At 34.0% G+C, this 14,945-nt stretch overlaps 2 protein-coding genes across 5 annotated transcripts; both read left to right on the plus strand.

The window, feature by feature from the left end:
* Positions 1-1,741: 1,741 nt before the first annotated feature.
* On the plus strand, positions 1,742-5,688 carry LOC106777872 (4-coumarate--CoA ligase 2). Its single transcript, XM_014665683.2, has 5 exons — positions 1,742-3,065; positions 4,527-4,725; positions 4,824-5,037; positions 5,121-5,223; positions 5,315-5,688. Exons 1-5 carry the CDS (start codon positions 1,998-2,000, stop codon positions 5,450-5,452), a joined length of 1,722 nt encoding a protein of 573 aa, XP_014521169.1. The 5' UTR covers positions 1,742-1,997; the 3' UTR covers positions 5,453-5,688.
* A 1,320-nt stretch (positions 5,689-7,008) lies between these two features.
* On the plus strand, positions 7,009-14,457 carry LOC106778003 (poly(ADP-ribose) glycohydrolase 1). Of its 4 annotated transcripts, XR_002670041.1 has the most exons (12): positions 7,014-7,565; positions 7,637-7,819; positions 8,164-8,267; positions 8,528-8,732; positions 8,844-8,948; positions 9,131-9,249; positions 9,697-9,840; positions 10,316-10,409; positions 10,574-10,771; positions 11,848-11,910; positions 13,599-13,932; positions 14,010-14,457. XR_002670041.1 is itself a non-coding variant. In XM_014665878.2 (11 exons), the coding sequence occupies exons 1-11, from the start codon at positions 7,329-7,331 to the stop codon at positions 13,767-13,769; spliced, it is 1,623 nt and encodes a 540-aa protein (XP_014521364.1). In that variant the 5' UTR covers positions 7,014-7,328; the 3' UTR covers positions 13,770-14,457. The 4 variants fall into 4 exon arrangements, 3 of the variants coding, with proteins under 3 accessions (XP_022643167.1, XP_014521364.1, XP_014521365.1); XM_014665878.2 differs by having other exon boundaries at positions 13,599-14,457; XM_014665879.2 differs by having other exon boundaries at positions 7,403-7,543; positions 13,599-14,457.
* The last annotated feature ends 488 nt before the right edge of the window (positions 14,458-14,945 follow it).

The following is a 14,945-nucleotide window of genomic DNA, read 5'->3' on the forward strand; positions in this document are numbered from 1 at the left end:
GAAGTTATGGTAGTGGGACCAAACACACAGCCAGTACGATAGCAGGACAGTGACTAAAATTAAAAGCAATATCCACTCATAGGACCATGTATCAGATTTTCTTTTCCAAATACCATATGCAAAATTAGGCCTCACTGTCATTCCCCTATCATACCTTGCCCAAACATATCAACACAATTCACTATCACACTTAACCTATAATTCAGCAAAATAACAATTAATGTGCATCGCTTACACCAGCGACAAGAGAGGTTGTACAGCTATCATAACTTAGGTTTCATGTGCGACTACGGAACAATAATTCCACTCTTCAAAATTACAGAGAAAACATGTGGTTTGTAACAAGGAATCACAGTTAAAATATTCATTCACATTTTTATTTTTTTTAGTCTTTTGAGGTCACATTCGTTTTTGCCATAAAATTTTCTTAGATTTTTAGTATAGATCCTGGTCTATTAATAACTTTTTTAATAACTTTTTACAATAAATATTACTGTTTTATTTGAACGGACCAATCACAAGTTATCATATAAAAATTTGTAAAACAATTATTAAAAGAATATTTGTTTTTAGAATTTCAATTCCAAACTCTAAAATATTTGTCAAAGTCTGTCAAAGGCTTTCCAGTATACTTTGTTGGAAAATAAAATTTTAACACCATTTTTTGACACCATTTTGACACTGCACACGTGTCAAAATGTGGTTGGACGATTTCAAATTAAAAAATAAACTTTGGTTTTTCTCTTCCAAATATACTCCTGCCTCAACTTTTTTAATTTGAAATCGTCCAATCACATCTTGACACGTGTGCAGTGTTAAAATAGTGTCAAAAAATGGTGTTAAAATATCATTGTCCTACTTTGTTCTCACTCGCACACTTTCTGAGAAAATTTTTCAGAAGGTCACCCATCCCAAATTACTCCAAGCTAAACACGCTTAAAACCATGGAGTTCTTATGGGTTAGGCTACCGATAAGTAAATGTATTTGTTGATACGTGGGAGCAGTCAACAGTCCCTATAAGTTGTCGGGGAGTTACAAATGGTATCAGAGCCCAGCCTCTTCCAGTACGGTGTGGTTCGAGGACGAACCAAGCGGAAGCTGGTGGGCATGTGACATTCAGGCACTAACGAGGGCGGGGAGTGATTGACGGTGCAAGAGGCACGAACAAGGAGCGACTCTTAATTTATATATTTATTTATATATATATTAAGAGAATAATTTGGGACGGATGACCTTTTGAGAAGTTTTTCCAAAAATACCCTTTTAAAATCTTAAATTCACAATAAATACAATTATTTTTATATATATATATATATATATATATATATATATATATATATATATATATATTAGATATAGACTTGTGATTACCAACCTAATATCAAATAATTACATTTTACTTCAAAACTTGAATATAGATAATACTTTTAAAATCATTTTTGGAATTTGTGACGTTCCATCATTCTAAAAGTTTCACTCAACTATTCTGGTAACATCGTAACAGATTCATCTCAGGTCACTTGGTGGATAGTTGGTTTGATGGTGCACATATATACAAATACTCTTTATAAACATAATTTGATAAGAAAAAAAAGAATAAAATATATTACCGCAGTGGTGTCCGTGTAGTTGAAGTAATAATGGTTAATTAATTAGTTTGCTTGTGGAGGGTTGGGTGAGGGATGGAATTGAAAATAGAAAAGAATAGTTTTTGTAGAGAATCCTCCACAAAGGTAGGCTGAAAGAAAATGACAGAAAAGGGGGTAGGTAGGTAAGTAAGAGTGGCTGGAAGAAGAACGCTTGTTCTCAAAACGTGATCCAATGCGTGGCTGCCCCTTCTCCATCTACTGATTCATTCATTCATTCATTCTCACCTAACACCCTTCCTCTTCCCTATATTACTTCCTTCTCATATTTCCCTCTGCATCACTCTATCTCTCTCTCTCTCTCTGTCTTAATTTCTTCCCACCATTCAATCCAACAACACTATCACACCATGTTAAGTCTAGCTCCTTCAGTTGATACCAATACTACCAAAGAGGTGCCTGCAGCAAAAACAGAGCAGAACCAAATTCCTCAGACTACCCATGTATTCAGATCAAAATTACCAGACATACCAATCTCCAACCACATGCCTCTCCATGCTTACTGCTTCGAAAACCTCTCCAAATTCGCTGACCGTCCTTGCCTCATCGTCGGCTCCGCCGCCAAAACCTACACTTACGCAGAGACTCACCTTATATCACGCAAGATTGCAGCCGGATTCTCGAACCTCGGCATCCGAAAGGGCGACGTCGTCATGATCCTCCTCCAGAACTCCGCCGAGTTCGTCCTCTCCTTCCTCGCCGCCTCCATGATCGGGGCCGTTGCCACCACCGCCAACCCGTTCTACACCGCCGCCGAGATCTTCAAGCAGTTCAGCGCCTCCAAGGCGAAGCTGATCATAACTCAGGCAATGTACGTGGACAAGCTCCGCAACCACGACGGCGGACTGAGCCTCGGCGAGGACTTCAAGGTCGTGACCGTTGACGATCCGCCGGAGAATTGCCTCCACTTCTCGGTGCTCTCGGAGGCGAACGAGAGCGACGTTCCGGAGGTGGAGATCCATCCGGACGACGCGGTGGCACTTCCGTTCTCCTCCGGCACCACGGGGTTACCGAAAGGAGTGATTCTGACTCACAAGAGTTTAACCACGAGCGTGGCGCAACAGGTGGACGGGGAGAACCCTAACCTCTACCTCACCACCGAGGACGTACTCCTCTGCGTGCTCCCGCTCTTTCACATATTCTCGCTCAACAGTGTGCTGTTATGCGCGCTGAGAGCCGGGAGTGGCGTTTTGCTGATGCAGAAGTTCGAGATTGGAACGCTGCTGGAGCTCATACAGCGCTACCGCGTGTCGGTGGCGATGGTGGTGCCTCCCTTGGTGCTGGCGCTGGCAAAGAATCCGATGGTCGCGAATTTTGACCTCAGTTCAATACGGTTAGTTCTCTCCGGTGCCGCTCCCTTGGGTAAGGAGCTCGAAGAGGCCCTCCACAGCAGGGTGCCTCACGCTGTTTTGGGACAGGTAAACTAATTACCGTACACTATCCTTTAATTTTATTAATTATTATAATTATTATGGACGTAAAAAATAAATAAATAAATAAAAATTAAAATTATAAAAAAAATAAATAAATAAAAATTGACGCGAAAGTTACAAGAAGACAAAGAATCAAGTCGATATATAATAATAATAACATTTAATTATTCCACCCATATTTTCCGCGGTACTTATTTCTTATAAAGCTTTTGCATGCCATGATAATTATGATGGTCACAACAAAGAGAAGGAAGCATATATTTGGAGCATGTGGGATATCTTAAGCATTTATTATTGATACATAAACATATATTAAGTATTACAGATAGATCAATCAATTTTGCAATTAGCTGTGATATAATTATAATAAGGAGGAGAGTATTTGTTATTTAGAATATATATACGTCTAAATAAATAATTAAGATAAAATAATTAGGGTTTTTACTTGATTAAAAAAATAAATATAGTATGTGCATGACAACCCGTCATGTGTTTTTTCAAATATTGCTCATCTCACCAACCCCAGAATAGTGTGAAATAGGCACACAAGCTTCCACACAAGACTTTTAGTTTCGTCTCATGCTTGATTTGCTCAGTGACGTAAGCCAAACTAACAATAGACCAGTCAAAAATTCACTGCCACCCAATTCCTTTAATTTTAAACATTTTAATAATAATAATAATAATAAAACTATCTTATCTTACAAAATTAAATTTACCATTAAATATATAATGGTAAATTAATACAAATAGTTTTAAACGCATTTTTATAAATATACAAAAAAAATTGTAAGAATAATAACATCATGAAATATTTTTACATTTATTTAAAATATAATATAATAGTAAAATGATCATAAAAATATAAATTTTTATATTAAAAAAAGAATAAAAAGTAAATGAATATAAAAAAAGTTTAAAAAATAATTATTTGATATAACTAAATTTTTTATATTTATTTGATATTATTTTTACTTTTTATTTTTATTCTTTTAAATATAAAATTTTAGATTTTTAAAATTATTATACTCATATTTTTTGTGAAATGAAAAGCTGTGTGATTTATTTGGATAATGATTCTTGGATAACATTTATTTTATAATATTTAAATATTATCTACATATTATTATTATGTAATTGATTCAAAATTACTCTACAATCAATAATAATAATAATCATAAATATCATACCAATCACAAAATATAATGTTCAAATATATTGTAAAAGAAAAATATGTTATATAACTATTATTATCCGATTTGTATTATCAGTCTTATGTGTGTGGAATGATATTTTTTCATCATTTTATTAGTCTATTTAAATTTATATTTAAACAGTATTTGAAATGGATTAATCATAAATTGACACGTATCCGTTGTAAAAAAAAAAGTTGTTAAAAAGAATTTTTCATTTTTAAACTGTAAAGTGAAACTGGGTGTGTTACAGGGTTACGGGATGACAGAAGCAGGACCGGTCCTTTCCATGTGCTTGGGCTTTGCAAAACAACCATTCCCAACAAAATCTGGATCTTGTGGAACCGTTGTCAGAAATGCAGAACTAAAGGTAGTTGACCCTGAAACTGGTCGTTCTCTTGGCTACAATCAACCCGGTGAAATTTGCATCCGAGGGCTACAAATCATGAAAGGTATATATATAATAATATAATATTCATTGCGTTTTTCTATTTATTATTATTTTTTAAATGTTTTAATCGGCTTACTGACACTCAAATTCATACGTCAGGATATCTGAACGACGACCAAGCGACGGCATCCACCATCGACGCAGAGGGTTGGCTTCACACCGGTGATGTTGGCTACGTAGATGATGACGATGAAATTTTCATTGTTGACAGAGTGAAAGAACTCATTAAGTTTAAAGGCTTCCAGGTGCCTCCTGCAGAACTTGAAGGGCTTCTTGTAAGCCATCCCTCCATTGCAGACGCTGCAGTTGTTCCGTAAGCTTCTTAATCTTCTGAATTTTAATGCCTTACTACATACAGTACACATCACTGAACTTTCATTTCATCGATGTTAACAGACAAAAGGATGTTGTTGCCGGCGAACTTCCCGTCGCTTTCGTTGTGAGATCTAACGGCTTTGATCTAACGGAAGAGGCTGTGAAAGAGTTTATAGCCAAACAGGTATGCGACATTGACAATAATTATGCGTTAATATATAAAACCTAACTTCATTTACATGCATAAATTTGAAGATGGATTTGATTATGAACAGGTGGTGTTTTACAAAAGACTGCACAAAGTTTATTTTGTTCATGCTATTCCCAAGTCTCCATCGGGAAAGATACTAAGGAAAGACCTGAGAGCAAAGCTAGAAGCCGCCGCCGCCGCCGACGTCACTCCGACGCCTTAAGGCCAGAATCTGCCGCTTTTTTTTGGCGAGTTTTTCAGATTTTTTATTTAAATTATTGATTTAACACGTGTAATTTACGTGTGAATGCTTGAAGCATAAAGTGAATCCGAGAAGCAGTTGCACTTGCATATAATCACTGTATTCTTATGTCCATTACCTGAGCTTCTCCGGTATTGTAATTTTAGATAACTGTTTCGGATCTTATATATTCATGTTATCGGATCTTCCTATCCTTATTCTGCATTCCCTTCGCTAGAGATTTTTTATACCGAATTTTCATTTTACAATATTTATGATTGTTAATTACGTATATATTTTGTTATTTTTTTAAATTATTAAAATAGATAAAATTTTAAAAAGTTACAATCATATATATGTGGAAACTGACTAAAATCCTACAATTTCAGCTTTGATACTAATTACGATAATGAAAGTAAAGTATTCATAAAGTTTTAATATTTTGACTTTTATGAACTAGCAAAAGGGCTTTCTATAAACACCATTATTGTACAAAGCATACCACAGATTTATGACCTTGTCTTGTTCACAAATTTATGAAAATAGAAATTACCTAAAATAACGTGGTCCCCGTTCCATTCCATTTCCTTTCTCATTTATTACATTTCTTATTCTCAAAAATATGTGAATATAAATAACTTGTAATTAGGTGTACCTGATCCCACCCCATTTCATTTCATGCAGCTGGATACATAAAACAGCTTCCACGAACGGATTTCAAATGTGTGAGCCCATAGTCATTTTTGCCTCAGCAAACTCGTCTTTGGTCAAACCCTACTGTTCATCCACAGTTTCTTTTTATGCGACATCGCCTTTTAACTATTCTTACTACCATTGTCCCTGAATTGCCGACGGATTTTATTTTAACGACTTTTTGAGAACGTATACGTAATAATTTATGATTGATCCGTTTTAAATATTTTTTTAAACATAAATTCAAACAGATCAATAAAATGATGACACATGTCTTGTTGTCAAAAAGTTATTAAAAAAGAGTTGTCAAAAGGAAAATGATATTTTGACATCAATTTTTTGATACCATTTTGACACTGCACACGTGTCAAAATGTGGTTGGACAATTTCAAATTAAAAATAAAACTTTGATTTTTTTCTTCTAAATATGTCTTTATCTCAACTTTTTTAATTTGAAATCGTTCAACCACATTTTGACACGTGTACAATATCAAAATAGTGTCAAAAATTAGTGTCAAATATCATTTTCCTTGTCAAAATATCATTCTCCTTGAAAGTTATAAGACAGTTGTATTGTATTGTGTTTCTGTCTCGTGTAGAAAGGTTAACTGTACGGGAAAATAAACACTGCTCCGATCCAACTACTTTCGTGACCTAATTTGGAACATTAATCACACTCGGGGGCTTTGAATGAAAATAATGAAAGAATAAACTTCACAACATTTTTAAAAAATTAAATATATAAAAAATAAAATTGAAAGAAAAAAAATGATTTGTCGCAAGTCAAAATTGGCTAAAATAGTTTTGTAAAACTGAAAAATAAACAATACATTTATTTATTGGAATAGAATGTTACTTCCGAATTTAAACATGCGTATTGCTTTCTGCACCACCGTATCTTTTTTCTTCCTGCACCCTATCTACCGTAGATGAACCTTTTACATTTATGGATGGTACTTTTACATTTATGACTTTAATTTAACCCTAATTTTTTAACAGTTTAATCTTCGTCCCCAAAGTGCAACCACATTTCCTCGAAGCTCCGACGGTCGTGAGGTGCATCTCCGGTTGACTGTGTCAGTACCTTGCAATTTGTGGCCGGCGTGTGTCGGAGTAGACGGCAGCGGCAGTGGCTTGCTTCTGGCGTCGGCGCAGAGAGCAGAGAATGGAAGAAAGTGAAGAGTTGCAATCGATTCTGCCGTATCTACCACTTCTCATGCGTTCTTCTTCTCTGTTTTGGCCATCCCAAGCGGTGGAAACGCTCAGAGAACTTGGAGGCGGCCGAGTTGACTCGGGCCGCCTTTTGTTCCAGGCTATTTCTGACCTCAGAAAAGCTCTTTCTCTCTCTTCCCAACCCTTATCCCCCTCCACTTCGCTTGGGTACGAACTCTTTTTCGACGAGGTAACGCTGCTTTTCTTCCTCACTTTTCAATTTCATCATTTCAACTGCGTACATTCATGGATTTGTTTCAGGTTATGTCTGGAGAGGAATCTAGGAAGTGGTTTCAGGAGGTGGTTCCGGTATTGGGCAATTTGCTCTTGAGATTGCCCTCTTTGTTGGAAACACATTATCAAAACCCTCATAATTCTATGCGCAGAACAACTGCTCTTCGCTTATTGGATTCGCAGCAACAGGGGATAATCTTCCTTAGCCAGGTTACTTATTTAAATGTTACTCTTTTGTATTTTTCACTTCAAATAAGTTGCAGTTCTTAAATCACTCACACAATAGTAACACTTTACTGCTACTGATATTGTTATTGCCATTGATTTGAGGCGGCCAACGCCGGCACAGCTTTTACTTGCATGAGTAAGAATTGCTTCTCCTGGCATGCCAATTTATTGTGTGATACTTGATTGTGGCATGCGTGCATGCATGCTGGAGATGGTTGACGTTACCAATTTCTACTGCCATCTTATTGTATGATGCATGATTTTAACATGCATGCATGCTTGACGAAGATGATTGTGTAACATATTACCAATTTCTTGCTTTTCAGGAGTTGATTGCTGCTCTTCTTGGCTGCTCGTTCTTTTGTCTATTCCCAGTCAAAGACAGATATGTGAATCATCTTCCGATGATAAACTTTGATGAATTGTTTGCGTAAGAAACTTTAGCCATATATATTTATTTTTTTTACCTCCCAAGTATTGGTATTCAGTTGCTTGTTTTAGTCTTAATTTAGATATCCTAGTGGTGTCAACATGCTGTGGCACTTGATGTATCTTAGACGCGTGCTTGTGTGTGAGATTGCCTGTGGGAGTATGAAAGAGTGAGAGAGCTAGAATTGATATTGGTCTATTCTGTATGAAAGAGTTATTTTCTTATTTCATACGTCGTTATTATAATTTGTATGTTTTCAGGAGTCTGTATGAAGATTACAGTCAAAAACAGGAAAATAAGATTTGGTGCATCATTCACTATTTTCAAAGGATAAGTTCTAAAATGCCTAAGGGTATTGTCTCATTTGAGCGAAAAGCACTTCACTTAAAAAATGATTATACTCACATTTCTTGCCCAGATGCCAACTTTTGGAGCACGTCTACTGTACCTCTATGCAGATTTGAGGTAATTGAAGGAAATTTATTTGAAACTTTTAAAAAATGAATATATTTTAGCATTTATTTTTAAATTATCCATTTGGTTTTGTAATAGGTAATCCTTTGGCATTTTCAATAGGTTCACAATTCAGGGCTCATAGAAGATCAATCAAGTGAAGCTGTTGAAGTCGATTTTGCAAATAAATATCTTGGGGGAGGAGCTCTTGGTAGGGGGTGTGTACAGGTACGATATGTTTTTATTTCCACCTTAGTTCTTGGTATAAGTACATTCGTGCAGCCTTTGTGTACATATTGTATTTATCACCTTCCTTCATATTTTAGATTGTTGAGATATTTTTTTTTTTTGTCACATGAACAATTGTTCTATTGATGTTTGATAAATTTGGTTGTAAATGTATGATATAGGAGGAAATCCGTTTTATGGTCAGTCCAGAATTGATTGCTGGGATGCTTTTCTTGCCAGCCATGGCAGATAACGAGGCTATAGAAATTGTTGGTGTGGAAAGGTTCTCAAGTTATACAGGGTTAGTGCTACTTAATGGATATGAACTTGTATAAGATATTGTTATTGTTGATGTCTACTACTAGGTTTAGTTACTTAAAAAATGTGATGGGAAAATTTTTTCAATTTCTATTTGAGCATGGAGGAAGAAAAACATGTTTATTCGATTCTTATGCATTGCATGGTGAATTTTTTCTTCTCCTTGTTGTTTGTTTGCACACTTGCGTATGACACATTTTTTATACTAGAGTTTATATCATAGCAAGAACATATATATTTGCTCATTTTACTTTTAATTTGTTATTATGTATAATATACAATATGCATATGATAGGGTGCACTAAATTAAAAAAAAAAAAAACTTATTTTGATATGATGTCAATTAATGTTTTTAAGCTGTATACTTTACTCATAACTAGTGGGTGCTTTCTCCATATTCTAATGGTGATAATATTTCCTTATTCTTTAGGTATGCATCATCGTTTCGATTCTCTGGTGATTATGTGGATGAAAGGGAAGTAGACGCTCTTGGAAGAAGGAAAACCAGGATTGTTGCAATCGATGCATTATGTAGCCCAGGGACGAGACAATACAGGATGAATTTTCTCCTCCGGTCTGTTAGTATTGGTTTATGGGGCTACTGCATTTATGGATGCAAAATCACAGTTACTTATGGACTATTAGAATATACGAAAATCAAATTTACAATCTTAAATTCATATGTTTGATATTTACACTTTGAAATTTGCAATTGTTTATAAAAGGTGTGTTTTACATGCATGCATTCCGTGCAAGATGGAAATACTTTCGGGAGTTGCCTTTAGTTTCTTTTTCTCATTCCTTTTGAACAACGTGCATGTTTTACTACACAGAGTAGCTATTGTAGTATCCATAATATTTGTTTTTTCATGAAAAAAGCTTTTTCTTTATGTTAGTTCAGTTTTATACCCCAAAATGAAGAGATTTTGATAAATGAATTACTGGGATAATTATTCCTAACTTAGTAATAATTTACCCTTTAAGTATTTAACTCTGTTTAAAGTACTTAAGTAAAATAAAATCTAAACTGAACATGTTCATTTTTGCAGTGAGATCAATAAAGCATTCTGTGGTTTTCTGTACCAATGTGAATATCAACTATATCAGAAAAAATTGCAAGAGAATGGATGTTCATCTGCACTGGTTTGTCTTTTCCGATGTTTTTTTTTTCTGCAAACAATGATACTGTATTAGTGGATTTAGCTCAAGAACCTTTATTTATTTATTAGGATTCAAGTATCCATATCTGCCATCTATCTCCTTTGGTCTTTGTTCATTTATCTTTTTTGAACACTTTTTTTTCACAGTTTGATGCTGCCACCTCAACATCTATGGAAACAAGTGATGGAAAATTTTCAAATCACAAAGCTGAAAATTCTCAAAACGATTACCATTGCATGGATCAGGTTGATAACATTGGGGTTGCAACTGGAAACTGGGGATGTGGCGCCTTTGGAGGAGATCCTGAACTAAAGACCATAATTCAGTGGCTTGCATCTTCTCAGGTAATTTTATATTTTTAGCCATCACTGTATGAGAATGAGGCAGTTATAACTGTGAGTGTTCTGAATTCATTACGTTAAACTACTTATTTTCCCTGTTAGTTTTCAGTAAGAGTTGAAATATTTGCTAGGGTAAGGTGGGCATTTAGAAATTCCTCTACCCCTAGTTATCCATGCTCAGTTTTATACTACTGTTTTGGTCCATTTGTGTGGTAAATTTGTTTATACGTTCTTGTTGTAAATGTTGTGGCCATACAGCTCATGTTTGATTTAACTAGTTGCTGTATTTGATTTCTTTCTCTTTTTTAGATGATCTATCCGATTGAAGTATTGAAATTTTGATAGCTGAAGGATCACAAAAATCATTATATTGACAAAAGGTTAATGAAAATGATTTATTGGAAATTGACTCAACAAAATAACGTTGTGATTAATTATGCTAACTATTTGTTGATACATGAAACTATGTGATTTTAGGCTTGGTAGGCTGGAGAAAAATTGAAAAGAATGAAAAACTGTATTGATATTAATTGAGATGTGTTACAATGTAATCAATCTAACAAATATTATTGTGTTTGATATGTTCCGAAAGCCTAGAACACTAACCCTTATTTCTAGTGATCAGAATCAGGTAATAAGGGAAACAAATCATGAAATAAGGAAATACAATAAATCTTAAGATATAATGAGGAAAATAAAACTAAATTATAACACAAGGAAATATTGTAGCAAATCCCAGAGATGATGACAGAAGCCAATCCTAGAGGATAATATAGATATTTTAGGATACAGTCTGATATTTTCTATCTCCATTTCATGAATAGTTTTAAACTTATTTCTCAAAAGAAAAGAAAAAGGAGCATGAAATGCAGACAGACAAAAGGGTGGTTGGGCATGGAAGCTTGTCTTTGTGTGGATTGCTCAAACTATCGATGGTTTTGTGTAGTGAGGATTTGATTATTAAGACGAGCTGGTGAGGAATTAGGTCAAACATGTGGCAGATAAATCATACACTGTAATTCTGTTTACCTGTGAATTATATGCTTGAAAACCAATTTGTCTTGGTTCTTTCCTAACAGGCTGTAAGACCCTTCATAGCATACTACACATTTGGCTTGGAGGCATTACAGAGCCTAGATGAGGTAATTTGGTCTTCCTTTTTGTGGTAACACCATCGATCCTACGGTAGATGGCTTCCTGATAAGCATCTGCATTGAAATGTGTCATCTGTCTTCCTTATTTCACGTTTAAATATGTGCTCTAGTTTCGATTAGAACATAAAAAATGTATGTTATTTAATGGTTTTGTTAATTTAAATGCAACGTAATTTATTGTTTGTTTGTTACCATTATAATGTCTGAAATTATCAATGTGATGTGTTGGTTTGTTGGTTGATTTGTGTGTATAAGGTTGAATGAGTGTGAGTTCAAATCCTAGAGAGGGAGGTTTATGAGAAATATTGAAATTTTATTTTTTATTTTTGGCAGAGTGTTACACTAAATAAAATAAGCAGAAAAAGAAAATAAAAGATATAACAATTATGTTTTTAAATAGTGGTTGAAAGATTTTAGGAATAGTGGGTGAAAGATTTTAGGAAGAGCAGTTATAAGTTTTATTTATAAAGAAAGAAAAACATAAAAAAGAGTCACGTTACTTTTGTGAGAGAAGGAAAAAGATAGCATTAAACAGAGAAATTGAAGAGAAAGAGAGTATGTAAAAGAAAGGGGAAAGCTTATTTTTTTATTGGCTAAGGTATGGGAAGCTTACCTTTTCTCAATTGTATGATGAATGTGACTATTTTCTTGATTGTCTTTGATGAGTATGAAAAGCTATCTTTGCATTCAATTCAATTAATTTGATTGAATGTTTAATATTATGATTGAATAACTCGGATGTGGTAGGATGATCATAAATTAAACATCCGAGTTATTCAATCATAATATTAAACATCCAATCAAATTTTGAATTGAATGCAAAGATAGCTTTTCATACTCATCAAAGACAATCAAGAAAATAGTCACATTCATCATACAATTGAGAAAAGGTAAGCTTCTCATACCTTAGCCAATCAAAAAAATAAGCTTTCCCCTTTCTTTTACATACTCTCTTTCTCTTCAGTTTCTCTGTTTAATGCTATCTTTTTCCTTCTCTCACAAAAGTAACGTGACTCTTTATTTATATTTTTCTTTCTTTATAAATAAAACTTATAACTGCTATTCTTAAAATCTTTCACCCACTATTTAAAAACATAATGGTTATATCTTTTATTTTCTTTTTCTGCTTATTTTATTTAGTATAACCCTCTGCCAAAAATAAAAAATAAAATTTCAATATTTCTCATAAACCTCCCTCTCTAGGATTTGAAATCACACTCATTCAACCTTATACACACAAATCAACCAAGAAACCAACACATCACATTGATAATTTCAGACATTATAATTGTAACAAACGAACAATAAATTACGTTGCATTTAAATTAACAAAACCATTAAATAACATACATTTTTTATGTTCTAATCGAGACTAGCGCACATATTTAAATTAACAAAACCATTAAATAACATTCATTGAACTGGATTGACTGACCTAGGTCTAGATTTGAAGATTTGCATTAATTGAAGTTTCCATCTGGTTCACTGTTTGTTTGACAAATATGCATATCCCATTATCTTCATAGCTTCGTTCCTAACTCATTTCATTGTAATTAGTGGTGATGCTATCCATGATTCCATTATCTTCATCTATCCAACTACCACGAGGATTCCCACTCAATTTGGATATATCTTTGAAAATTTCTCACTAGGTACTTTGGTTAATGTTGGGGCAGGTTGCTCATTGGATTTTGGCACAGAGATGGACAGTTGGGGACCTATGGAACATGTTAGTTGAGTACTCAACAAGTAGATCCAAAGGAGAAACCAATGTGGGCTTCCTTCACTGGCTCCTGCCATCAATATATGGCCATGGTACTGGGATTGATTTGTCAAATCTGGCTTAATCTTCTGTTGTCGAACGTCTCTCTCCTTTGCCAATGCATGTTCTGATTGTTCTCACTTTGAAGAAGGAGCTGTGAAGAGAAATAATTTTTTTAAGATTTTATGTCCAATGAAGGAAAGGTACAAGGCGACCTTTGTTGATCCGAGTCCTCTTGTGAAGGAAAGGTACAAGGCGACCTTTGTTCTCACTTGAATAGTCTGCACTCTGCAGCGGCCAAATTCTCATCTCTTATCTTGATCAGGATTCCAAACTTTTTCTTTCGAAGTGATTCAGCCATATACTTTTATTATCACAGCAGCTGCACTAAGTAGTGAGGTATACTGAAGCAGAATGATTTTTGGTAATGAAACCGGAAAGCAAATCACCAGTAGGGGGAATTCATCCATCAAACTTGAAGAGAATTGCTACTAACAAGCTTTGCTGGGACACATGTCTCTATTTAGCCCTCGAGAATTTGTCCACTCAGATGCTCTGAATGAATGTGATGCAGCTATACAAGTGTGATTTCGTTTGTTATACGCATGTTTCTATTTTGCCTTTTGATTACATGTTGAATCTCAACTTTTATTCTATTATGTCTGTAACAGCAAAAGAAAAAGAATTTGGAGTAGAAAAACTGTCACTCTACAACAAATTTGTGTACACTACTAGTTCTTAATGTATAATAATATATGATGGAATTCTTCATATTTTTATTTTTATAATTTATGTTCCTATTTTTACCTTGATTTCATTTTAAAATCTCAACATTTTGAATTTCAAAATTATTATTCTGTTATGTGTGTAACAATAAAAGTAAAAAGAAAAATGGCGGAAAAAAATAAGCAGTTAAATAAAAGTAATAGTATTTTACTAAATTAAATTATTTGGCTCTTTTTTTTTTCCTTTTACATAGATATTCAGTCTATATTGCTTCTTTAATATTGTTTTTATTTAAATCATAGATTACATATTAATTATAATATATATATATATATATAATTTCCTTATTAAAATAGGATAACATAAAAAAAAAAACTTGAATATAAAGAGTATTATCTCATTCATTACATTGCTTTTTCTTGGATGTACAATTTTTCTCTCACACCACTTGTACTGCATCTCACTGTGTAGTTACTTTCACATTATCCTTAAATAATATAGAATAATGATATCATGATATATTTTTACATTCATT

This window comes from Vigna radiata, chromosome 11, assembly GCF_000741045.1.
Source record: "Vigna radiata var. radiata cultivar VC1973A chromosome 11, Vradiata_ver6, whole genome shotgun sequence".
NCBI lineage: Eukaryota > Viridiplantae > Streptophyta > Magnoliopsida > Fabales > Fabaceae > Vigna > Vigna radiata.